At 39.6% G+C, this 12939-nt stretch overlaps 1 protein-coding gene across 2 annotated transcripts in view; it reads right to left on the reverse strand.

The window, feature by feature from the left end:
- Positions 1-12939, reverse strand: part of cdk18 (cyclin dependent kinase 18) — a 54838-nt gene that overhangs the window by 6952 nt on the left and 34947 nt on the right. For both annotated transcript variants that reach the window (XM_071493814.1, XM_071493813.1), the window contains 6 exons: positions 7686-7822; positions 4076-4207; positions 3545-3601; positions 2286-2400; positions 987-1081; positions 821-883 (listed from right to left, as the gene is read on the reverse strand). In XM_071493814.1, coding sequence (XP_071349915.1) covers positions 821-883; positions 987-1081; positions 2286-2400; positions 3545-3601; positions 4076-4207; positions 7686-7691 — 468 coding nt within the window. In that variant the 5' untranslated portion in view covers positions 7692-7822. The remainder of the gene's footprint in view (positions 1-820; positions 884-986; positions 1082-2285; positions 2401-3544; positions 3602-4075; positions 4208-7685; positions 7823-12939) is intronic.

Below are 12939 nucleotides of genomic sequence, written 5' to 3' on the forward strand. Positions count from 1 at the left end.
AAATGAACCAAACAATGTGAACCAAAAAAATCTTTTATAAGTAGTCACAGTAAATGCAATGTGTTTCTCAGTGAGCTCAGCACTTACTGTTACTGTTCATCATAAAATGTGTCTACAAAAGAAGATGACAGAAATTGACTAAATTTGACATAAAATTTGAAATGTTGCAGGGAGAAATGGAAGAAGGAGCAGCCACAGTGAGCTGGCAGATGAAGAGCTGCACATCTCAGGCTTTTCAGCCAGGTGACCAACCCCTTTCACTGTGTCCTGCTGTTTGCAGACTCAAGCTGTGTGCAGCATGAAGTCAGACCACAGTTGCTCACAGAATGATGATGAAAGGTCAGTTATTGCCTGATGTGTTTCTTAAAACATCAATAGTTTGTTTTGTTTCAATTCTGAGACCTGTTGTATTAAAACCGATTTGCATTTACCACCAGTAACTGCAGATACTGAAATCTTTGCGATTGCCACTTTAAATGTGATTGTACTATATAAGACTAATGCCATAGATCACCATGCAAAATGTGGTATCAATAGATTCTGCTTGATCATGTGTTTTTTTGGCAGCTGCAAATGCTGACACTGTGTATGTGTAGTGGCAGGGAGCTGGAGGAATGTTTGAAATAAAAACTCTCAATAAATGACAAATGTGTTTGAATTTAAATTAAACTCAATTACGGATGTATGGTGTGGACTCATTTTCATGTCTTGGCATAGATGTAAACCAACACTTGTCCCCGTCTGTCTTTGGTATGTGGTTAGTTGTGTCATTGACATTTGATGCAGCTGCTGGTGAGTCATTTCCTTGTGTGTGGCTCACCTTGACGTTATGCATGCTCATGAGATTCCCGCAGTTGTCCAAATACTGTTTAAGGTCACTGTCCTGGAAGACAAAAGCTACAGTATTCACACTGAGATCTATCCATATTCCACTTTTGTACTTGAGGCCGACACCTTTAGAACACCGGCGTACTCAGCGTACTCACAAGATACTCAAACACCAGCGTGAGGCAGCGGTCGGTGTGGATGATGTCGTGCAGCGTGACGATGTTGGCGTGCTTCAGGTTCTTCAGTAGAGACACTGTGTGGACAGAGGAAGTATGGAAAAGCTGTGCAATTTCCTCCAGGTGCTAAGGATGCTCCAGCAAAACAACAACAGCAGAAACATGAGATAATTCCCTTTCAAGCTAGTTTTTCGATAGTTAACTCGGAAAGAAAGATTAAACATGTGACTCATGTATGAACATGCAAGAGGGCTGTACGACTCACTAATGTATCTGCATGTTGTGAGTGACAGTCAGTTGTGAAACGTGACAATAGCACCACTCCATGTCAGAAGAAAGCTGGCAAGTAACCCTGAATGTAGATTATGCATTCAGCCCTAATGGCCGTTCCAGGCAGCTCCTGTATTGTCTCTCTCAGAGACAAGTGTTTGAAAAGATTCATGTAAAAATCCTGAAAACTGTAGGAAGCCCAAGTATAAGTTAATTTGCAAGAATCCTTGTTTCCCTGAATTCTTCAACAGAGGTGGCAAGTGGAAAGTTTGCACAGTCCATAGAATCAAAATAGCCACAGCTATGGGAAACAGGTCAGGTTGAAAATTTTCCTTTAAGGGCAGAATAACAGTGTAAGATCATACATCACACGCCTGTCTCAGTTTATTTTTGGTTTGTGAAAAACCAAACAGGTCATTATATAGCAACTCTATGTGAACTAATGCCCCAGCACATGTCCATAACATCAGAGGAGGACATGAGGTCAGTTTGTCAGCAACGTGCACTTACCTGAGGCTATGAAATGACCCACTGTCTGACCAGGTCTGCCTGTAATTTTAATGCAAGCTATGTTTGGCCAGTTATTGATACTGCAGGACATTGTAAGGACACACATTTATTACTGTGGTGGCAAAATGTTCCATGATGTGATATACTTGTGTAGAGTAGATTACATATATGCACACTGTGTATTGCATTATAACATTTCTATTATAGCATTTCTATATCATTTCCTCTGCAACTCTGCAAATTTCCTCTGTGTGGGGCAACACCATCACACGTTTAGAAGCAGCAGCCCACATGAGAGAGCCTAAATGAGCATTATGTTAAATTAAAGAGGAAGAATAAAATGTGCTCTAGTCCATTTTGTGATGGTTGATCTTAAAATAGAAACATTATTTGCTGAGGGCAGCACACACTGCCCTCAACCTTGACTGAACATCTGAGTGTTTGTTTATGCATGCGTGTGTGTGTGTGTGTGTGTGTTTGTGTTTGCTGATGTGTGTGTACCCTCTCTGATAGCAGTGCACGGTGCTCCCTCCTCGTGCTCCAGTCGAATCTCCTTCAGCGCCACCAGGTTCTCTGTTAGTTTGCTTCGTCCTTTGAACACTGTCGCGTACGTCCCCTACACAGACAGACACACACAGACACACACACACAGACACACACACACAGACACAACTCGAGATGACATTCTGGTAATCTTATATATTAAAAAACTCATATGTCTCAGATAGGTTTTGCTATTAATAGGAAAAGAATAATGAAGTTAATTTGACTGGAATCTGTTTACCTCCACTGCTTGTTTGCTTTCATTTTCTATACAGTAGCACATAAACATCAACAACAAGATTAACAGATAATTCCAGCTGACTGGAATGAGGAGTGAAGTTTTAACCTCTATCATCCACGAGCAGCATCAAAACGCTACTTAAATCTAATGCAAGCAGCTTTGATTTAAGCCATTCATTCAGTGCATATTTATTTATTAAGGATCTGATTCATGTCTATCACGGCCCATCTTTCTCACTCATGATTATCCTTCATATATACACTGGCTCTGCACATTATGTAGTAGGTGATCTAATAACTGTAGATCAAGCACTGCAGGCTGTAAGGGGAGCGAATCTTTTCCACTGCTATCTGCTGCTGAGCCTTGTGACTGAGACTAATGGAGACAGCTTCTGTCACCAATCATTCCCCACTCCTTAAGGCAATAACTGTTCTCAGATAAACGGTTTGAGATTGAAGTGCATCATCCGTGACGTGCAGTCTCAGTGCCCTCTTCATCCAATGCACGTCCGTGCTTTGTGATCCTACAGGGAACAACACGTCTAAGCGCATGGTGTGAATGTAGATTTAACACTGTGTTTTTTTGTTCTTGTTAATCTGTGCCAGCCATGCAGAACTAATGCAAGAAGCTGGACACGTGTGTACTGTAGTTTGTCTTGTTTAGGCATATAGACAAAGCTGTTGTAGCCATTCTGACAGACGCTTGTCTCCCCTGAGAGGTTTGACTCACAGGCAGCCTGGTAAGTATAATGAAGCCTCACAGACAACTTGTGGTCAGTGTGGCTGACATAATACACCAGAGAGATGGTTTATTCATATTTGATAAGGTTGACTTTAGTCTAGTTATTCCTCAGTGGTTGCAGCAGTGGGTGTAGTAGTGGAGCACCAATCCCTCACTGAACCATGTGTCAGCTGTCTACACTGACCGTCTGATGAATGTTAGAAGGTGAATGTGTGAGTAGTTGGTAGGGACGTACCTCACCCAGTTTGCCGAGTTTCACATACGTCTCCAGTTTCCCAAAGCCTATATCAGACTAGAAATAAAAAGAAAAAGACAGACTTACTCTGTAAGGCTTCCCTCTGCTGATTGCTCATTGGAAAAGATCACATTTACATATATTAGTTAATGTTTAAAGTTGATTAAGCACAAATTCTTATTCCCTCATATTGGCCTCTTAATAGGAAACTGGGGAAAATATCAAAGAAAATAAGAAGCTCATTGTCATGTTAATACACAAGGAACAAAATAATAATAACAAGCAGATAAGAGGACTAGTAATTTGCAGAGAGGTTATACATTCACTGAGTTTGAGAACAGTAATCTGGGAAATGGATTATGAAATTAACAAACCAATATGGCTGCCAAAATGAGATTTATATGAAATTTATTTATAATCCTAGGGTCTGTTGTGTTGTGTGAAGTGGTTAATGAATCATTTGAATAGGAGTTTGTAATATGTTATGAACAGATAGACACAGTACAATGTGTAGTCATAGAGAGCACTTACCAGTGAAGCACGTCGAGACATGCGACTGAGAGGTTTGCAGAGCGGAGAGTTTTCACTCTCCAGCTGCAGTTTCTTGAGAAACTCTGGAGGCAGGCGGATGTCCATGGGCAGGGACATACGCTTACTGACATCCTGCAGCAGGTCAACAAGACAGCAGGGTTTACAATACACAGTGCTCCTGCCTGTCTATCTGGCTGGTCTGATGTAGAGGTTAGCCACATTATTGATATCACATTTACAAACATCAATGTTGCTTTAGCCTAAACTGGCAATCAAACCTCATTTCCATATGGTCATCAGCTATATTGAGCTAGTTACCAAGTTTGCTGACCCTGTATTATCATGAATATTTGCAACCAAAAAACTTGCACCTTTTAAACGTGCAGAAATTAGCTCCAAACTGTTTCACTTAACTAGTGACATTGTTTTTGGCTCTAAAAAAATTATGTACTATAACTAAACACCAGCAGCCCTCAATCAGGTCATCTACTCATTTTGCACCATGTCAAACTGCTGTGTCCCTGTTTCCTGTCAGTTACCAATATTGACTAATATTATTATTATTATTATTATGGTGTAACATTCATTCCTGTACATGGTATCAGGCACACTTTATGAAAGGTGTATATGTTGTAAATAATGGCTTTATTAATGGTTAATTTATGGTGAAAAAAAAAAAAACAGTGGAAAAATGCTCTCCAAACATATCGTTTACAACACGCAAAGGTGGGCAGCTGTGAACCTGAACACATCCTGTGCAGACACAGATGTAACACTGCAGCTGCCTGGACAACGTGCTTGGAGTACGTTAGCATAAAGCATGAATACATTTTTCATCAAGGTTATTTAAATTACCTAAATTAGTTATAAACCATTAATTCAGCCAGGTTTTGAAAAGTCCCTTGGTGTACATCCCTCGCATGACTCAAAAGAGAGGTCCAGGGTATGTTAAACATAATGTTGGCTTGGCACAAACACTGGGGAAACAGCTGGGTTCTGCTGAAGGAAGAAAAATGCAATGCAACAACCCTTATTTGCACATTATGCCTTTTTCGCTGGCTCGCTATCTTAGCTATGGAAAATGTGTGAAGCCAGTGTTGCAGTTTTCATCCAGCTTGAAAAGACACTAGCTTACATTGCACACTGGTTTGTATATTCATGACATCATAATGCCACAATTTACATATATACAACATATGATAATATTTATAAAAATTTAGTCCAGTTATACTTAGGCTCTACTTAGCTTTGCCATCACCATGCTATCTTCCCATCAATATAACCTAAATCTGTTAAAATAAAAAAGGCTGCAATACAGACTGTGGACTATGAGAGGATTCAGACACTGGAATAAAATTACAATTATAAACTTTGTATTTTAAGGGAAAATATAATTTAGAACAAAAACAAAGGAAAAGGAGTTTCCTGAACAAACAGTGAGAAGTAGTGATTGGTTGTTGTGAGCTTTGCACATTCAGTGTTTATTCATGTTTCTGTCAGGCTGATGATTGGTCGACTGAACATGCTACTATTCTCCACAGGGCACAGCCATGGATGGTCTTATAATACATCCATGGGCACAGCAGTAACACTCCTAAATATTGCGTCCTCTTAGCTTGATCACCAGCTATAGATAAATTGAAGAGAGTCAGGAAGGTGTGTGACAATAGCAACTTCAGTATGAGTACAGTGTGTGCTTGTTAAACTACAATGTCTCATTTTGTATTTCTGCATGTTGAATACCAAACATCGATGCTCCCGCTGATGATTAATAAAGTGATGTATTGACTTTAAAATGGGTAGCTAGCTAATGGAAAGCAGTTGATTGTATTCCCTGATCAATTTGTTCAAAACTGTTAATGACTTACTATGACTGCAAACGTGATGCTTATTACAGTGTGTAAATCATTAACCGGGGGCCAGCAAGTTAATTTGGCCTTGGGCTAATTTCTGATCCATTAGATGGCAGGCCATAAAATAATCAAAGGCTAATTTAAGAAATTGATTGATAAAAATGAAACTGGAATTTACTTTGTTACTGTTCACATGTGTATTGCTGTGGCCCACAGTCATATGTTATACGTTTGACTGATTAACTGAACTGGTGTTATATTTTTTCATATCACACAACATATGTCTGCTGTTTGACAACCAACAGAAACTCTCAAATTTAGTGTCAGAACCTTTCAGAATAAAATCTCACAATGCATGAAATAAAGCATTGTTCCAAAAAAATTTGCCCTTTCTCATGATTTTGTTTTGTAGGCAAAATCACCAAAGAGGAAGTGATTCTGTGGGTAACTTTTGCAGCCATGATGGAAATCTAATGTAGCAGCAGGTGCTGTGCACTGCCTACAGTGCAGCCAGAGGCCTCATGTGTGACTGTTTGTGTCTGTCACTCACTGTCAACATGGATAAAAGTATAAGAATTATTCTTCAGGTAGATTCTCTATTTGGACATTATAACTAAATGCAGGACGGTCAATCTGATATTGTAAGATTATTATAATAATCTGGCAGGCCAGATATTATCGCCAATGCACCATTTTAGCAATAAAAGCTTGTGCTTGCTTATGTTATTCTGACTGATTGGACCTCTGCTAAGGTTGAAGGTGAGTGAGCCATGGCCAGAATTACATGTCGCAAACTATACTAACTATACCAACCTATGTGGATGTACCAAGGGGAGGCAGGTCCTTTAACTAATAAAAAGTCATTAATTAATGAGGCGCCCTTCCACAATAATAACAATATGAGTAAAGGCTTGTAAATGCTAATAAGGTGTTAATAAATTTATTTTGGTCTGAACAGCTCTTTTCCAGACGTTAAGTGGCTGACCTGTCCATTGCAAATGTCGCCCTAAAGAATTAGCTACAAAGCTAGCTAAAAATATACACCAGCGAAATGGACTTTCCACAACCTGGCAACCATGAAATTGTTATTAATGGCTTAATTATCTGTAAAGAATTAATCAGCCACACAACATTTCATTACAACTTGTTAACCCTTTTTTCAGAAAGGGGTAGACACATTTCATACTGAATGAAGTTTTCCAGACTGTCTCAGCTCTCAGAGCTCTCACTGTCACACTATTCAGGCCTCACAGCACCAAGTCCTTCATGAGTGCTCTTTTCTCTCTGGCATAGCTTCACTTGTCTGTCTGGAACGAATTGTGTGGAATATTAGAAAGATTTGGAGTGAATCACACTACCTCCACAGGGACTTTTTCTGAAAAGGTGGAACTGTGAACTCTCTCACATTTCCAATAAAAAGTCTGGTGCTGCGGGGAGGGTTAAAAGCCTTGAAGGTGACTCATCTCATTGAGCTGGCAAAGGTGCAAATGAAGAAATGACTCCTGGGGAAGAGTTTAAACAGAATAATGCAAGAACTACTTGTGCCACTGCTGATATCTATGTCAGACTAACTTTAAAGGCTTTTAATGTGCAGATTAACTCAACAGTTTCCTTTAACTGCTTAATCAGGGGCCACATAAATTACTATGGAAAAAAAGGTGGACAGTTAGTGAAGTGAACACTTTGCCTGTTAACCTCTCATCTGTTATATTGACCTGTGTCCTCTTACAGCTGCTCTTTAACACCCTTCTTCTTACCTCCATGGAGAAACGTCTGTGCTGGGCCTTGCTGTGGTAGTGGAGGTGGGATGGAGACTGAGCCCCAGGTGTGGTTGGTTCAGGGCTCACCGGACTGGCATCATGAGATGGAGGACCCAGTCTGTCAGGAGTCAGGCCTGATGTGGAAAAAGCATATTCAGTCAACATCTGCAGATGTACAGATGGGTGACAATGGAAAAACCAATAAATTTGGGCCACCACAAGCTTTCAGAACAGCTACAGTTCTCATCGTTTCCAAGTCTGAAGGTCTCTGGAGGGATGAACACCATTGAACTGGGTTAAAACCTGGTGTGTCTGAAGACCAAATGATTTCAATCATTATTATAGGGATTGGACTATTCAGTGATTCCTTGTCTATGGAGTCATAGGAGTTCCATGAAAAAGAATGCATCTGTAAAAGAACAAGAAAATGAATGTGGAAATACAAACAGGAATAAATAAAAGAATAAATAAGTGACTACAAAAATATAAAAGGAAATATAAAGACAAATAAACAAAGGAATAAAAAATGCTTTCACCTATTGCTTTTGCTTTTCCCCTGTTGCCTTGCTTTTAGCAACTTAAAACCAGAAGCAATAGGGAAAATACATTTTTTATTCCTTTATTTATTTATTTTTATATTTCCACTTTCATGTTTTTTTTGTGTCTGTTGTTTAAACTCTATGCTCTTAGAGATGACTTCTCTCTCTCCCTCCCTCTCTCCTGCTCTCTCTGCTTAGTGTAACTTGTGTTTAGTTATTCCATATACATGTAAGGAAAGTAGTTTATTTGTTGCAATGGTGGTGAGGCTCAGTGTATTGGAAGCACTCATCCACTTCCCTGCAGTTCCTGAGCAGCTCGGTAGACTGTCCGTAACAAAAGGTGTAGCCCTAAGTTAACTACAAAGTTAACTCTTAGCTTCTTGTTTTCAGGGATGAGGCTCATCGAGACTGCAGAGGAGATCTTAATTGGGGCTGCTCAAGCAAACGTCTTAGACAATTATACTGTGAGCACACAAGCATCATAATATCCCGGCTCCTAGCCACTGTAGTAGGAAGAATGGACTTTGATCCTCATCATACGGTCGGCGTCTTTTGAGCGCTGCCGGCTGTGAGATCTCAGCTGCAGTTTGATCTGCAGTTTCAATGGCAAGCGTTGGCCACCTCACCCGTACGGCAAGTGTGGGGCGTGAAGTGGACATGTGTCTCCATTTTATGGGCGGCCTCCAGGCGTGTGTGTATGTGTGTATTGTGACTGTTCCCTCCTGGGCTGAAGCATGAAGCACTTTAACTCCTTGTTTCCATGGGGACAATGGCTAACACGGGAGGCAGGCCTTGGCGTGGAGGAGGAAGTCTCTTATGTCTCTTTAAAGCCTCCCCCTCAACACATACACACATAAGGATACACACAAACTTTCATATTTACTGCTTGGCTTATGGCCTCTCTCATACCACAGGAAATTCACCGGTGTTGTATCAATTAAGCAAATATACACATAATAATATCACCCTCATATAACAAACTGCAGGTGTATCAATAACAGTAAAAAGATAAAGCAGGCAGACAGATAGAGGCCAAGGTGACTCTTGTCTGTGCTGGGCCTGAAAATTTGAAAATGCTCGGATGAATTTAACAAGGTGTTTTAAACAGTGCTACCGACAGAAGCGTCTGACAGGCCACTTTGTGTCAGATTGATTGATAGGCTAAATGAGCTGGGGGATGAAATGACAACCTGTTTGCTGGTCATTTGAATATCACAGCGACAGCGCCTCCTTTGATCTCCTGATGCTAATTAGGGTCAGCAAAGGCGACACTGACATGAGCACACGGACATGTGCGCACACAGTGACACTGTGCATGGTTGCTGTGAGATATGGATGGTTGCCTGCTAGAGATCTTGCTAGGAAAAGGACAATCCAATATGCTGCGCCTCATGATGTTTTTGCAGCGTTTCCATCTGAAATTGTAATTACAGTGAGAGGAGGAAGAGGCTGCAGGAAATAATCATGAAAATCTGTAACAGAAATGAGTTCCACAAATAATGGCAGAATTAACATCAAGGCTAAGTTTAAGATCATCTTTATATTCACTGTTACTCACATTTAAATCTACAAAAGTGGTCAGTACAGTCATTAAGCAGCTTAAGGTTAAGTGCCTTGCTCAAGTACAGCCCCACACACTTCAGTGCCATAAACCTTGGTGAAAAAAATGCCATGAATACTAAACAGGACCAAGAGTCGGGAGCTATGCGAGCTTCTCTGTGTGACTGTACTTCAGCAGTGGAGCTCTGTGGAGCTTTGAGCTAAATACATCAGCACCATATATGGTCATAATGACAATGTTAGCATGCTGATGTTCAGCAGGTATCCTATAATGTTTACCACCTTAGTTTTGCATGTTAGCATGCTAACATTTACTGATTAGAACTCAATACAAAGTATAAAAAACTGATAAGTATTTGCTCATAAACCAGTGTATCAAATAAAAAGTTTGAAGTAATAATGGTGCTTTAAGAAGTTAAGTTAACAATTAACCCTGTGGGGCACATGAACATCTGAACCAATAGTTTTTGAAACATTTTGTGTTTTTGTGTCTATCTGAAGGTTTAGTTCTCAGGCTTGGTTAACTCTCAAACCTTTATATTTAAAGAGACCCTGAAGGGTTTTGATACTATGTGTGATGTGAAATAGTCAGCTTGCAATGAATTTTGAATGAAGTGAATTTTGCAGTTCGCTTCAGCTCTGCAGACAGTTTTAGTGTCTTTCAGTTAAATGTTTTGGTTTTACGGCAGTCCACAAACTACTCTTCTGGTTCCCTCTCACAGCTCTCATCAGCATTGTTTTCCAGCAGCAGCAGACAGCTCTGATTAACTCACTATACACTGCTTATCTAGCAATGAACAGCAGTACAGACAAAGTTAGCAACTAGCTAGTGAATGAAATGAAGAATTTAGTAGATAAAAGCCACATATTTTCCTATGGAATTGCTGGAGATCAAGAGACTAACTGCACTAACACTTCTTATCGCACTTAACCTTGATTGTTCCGCTTTCTGTAAGTCGCTTTGGATAAAAGCGCCTGCTAAATGACTAGATGTAAATGTAAATGTAAACTAACAAGAGAGAGAATATTAGACATACACTCTCTATTTTAACTGTACAGAGCATATGGTCTAAAGCCTGTGGCACAAATACATTCAGGGCATGTCTATATCACGTCATATCATTTCTGCTATTTTAACAATGGAAAAAACAGTCACTGCTCCAGGTGCATGGTTCAAAAGGGTTGTACTAAGTCTCTTAATTAATTAACCATGGGAGTGTTTTGGGTGTAACATGAAATAAACCAATCAGAGTGCCATCATTGATAAATGGAGCGGTCAAAATAATAGCATATTTTTCAGTGTAACAGAATACAATTAAACACCACTGTAAACTGCATGATCACAGAGTTGAATCAGCACCTTTCTGAAACAGTTTCAACACAAACTACCAGCACATTCACATGGGAGCTCAGCAAAACAGCTTTAAGTGCACTAATATATGGAAAGTGAACAGGGGGATTCTGTCCAATGAGAACTATTAGTGGTTAGTCAGGCAGTAAGTCGTGGATACCCCTATAGGGCACTGATGCAAACACACACACATATACACACACACACACACACACACACACACACACACACACACATACATACATACATATATACACTATTACTTTTGAGGCTCTGAGAGTATACCTCTGTTCACATGAATGTATATCTAACTAGACTAACTGGAAGGGTGTGTGTATGTTCATGTTCATGTGTTACTGTAGCGCATGTGGCTATTTGTGTATACATGCATCCTTAGGGGATGTTAATGAGTTCATTGTGCTGAAGTGAGATGATTTGATTTTGATATTTTGTGTTTGTCAGTTTGATCCAGCTGCTCTTGTTTTGAAAAATTATCTGATAAGACTGAAGGACTTAAACTCACGAGCATGAGCTGTACAGTATGTTTAATTAGATCTGTATGCACAATTATGGATAAACAGTAAATACAATTATGATTGTCAGAGTTCTCTATCAAAGAAATGGCTATTTGTGGTTAATCTGGTTAATTATATGCCTGACATATCAAGGTATGTGATAGGTACATCCAGTCCACCTTAAGACAATCATACTTGATTTCCAGCACTGGCCACTGACTAACAGCCTGATATGAACCTAGAGATATTAAAGGAGAAATAACCCAGAGAAGTCATTTTGTGATGAAATGTTATTTCAGTCTTGAAAGAAAGAAAATCCCACATCATAATTTATTGATCATCCTAACGTTTCAGTCTCTCAGTCTATATATACATCACAGTATACAATCACCTCCATTTACACAATTATTTACAAAAATAAGAATCTATGGAATGACAACATCGTTTTTTTCAGCTTTCATAAGTCATTCAAAGTATGTAATCCAAATGAACTATTGGTATTTTATGTGTGCCATAAAACTTACACGTTTACCAGATAATTAAAGAAAGAGTTCAACATTTTGGGAAAAAACTTTAAGATACCACTCTCATGTATGTACATTAAATATGAAGCCAGAGTCCTTAGCAATTAGAGACATGATATTTATTGGGCCCAGTAGGTATCTAGTTTACTGTCCTGTATGTTAAAGGAAACATTTCACATTTTGGGAACCACACTTGTTTATTTTCTTACCAGCAATGGGATGAAATCATTGATAACACTCTTGTGTCAGTTTGTTATATGTGAAGCTAGAGTTAGGGGGCAATTAGCATAGCATACACAGTGCAAACAGGGGGAAACAGCTAGCCTAACTCTTACCACAGTTCAAAGGCTACCTTCTAACACCTCCAAAGCTCACTGTTTAACACCTTGTATCTTGTCTGTTTAACCCATACACAAACATGTTATGCAGTGCAGCTATTTCCTGACGAACAGTTTATCCTCAGCCACATTAGGGCACTCACAGCACTTGGGTAATTTCTAGGGATTCAGGGAAAAATCATGGTCTGGTTAGATACAGAAAACATTTACAGTGACTTCGACCTCAAGGTGTTTACATTTAACCAGAACCACACAGACTTTGGCCAATCACAGGTCTTTTCAGAGCAAGAGAAGCGTTCCTATTGGCTATTTTACATGTCCCTTGACAAGGACATTGCATGGAAGTTGCTGTGCTTCTCCTGGACAGGTAACAGGCTGCATACGTTCCTGTACATTTTCCTGTGAACTTTCCAGTAATATCTAA

Source organism: Trachinotus anak, unplaced genomic scaffold (genome assembly GCF_046630095.1).
Source record: "Trachinotus anak isolate AG129_WGS33_773 ecotype Australia unplaced genomic scaffold, CSIRO_AGI_Tana_v1 ptg000013l, whole genome shotgun sequence".
Lineage (NCBI taxonomy): Eukaryota > Metazoa > Chordata > Actinopteri > Carangiformes > Carangidae > Trachinotus > Trachinotus anak.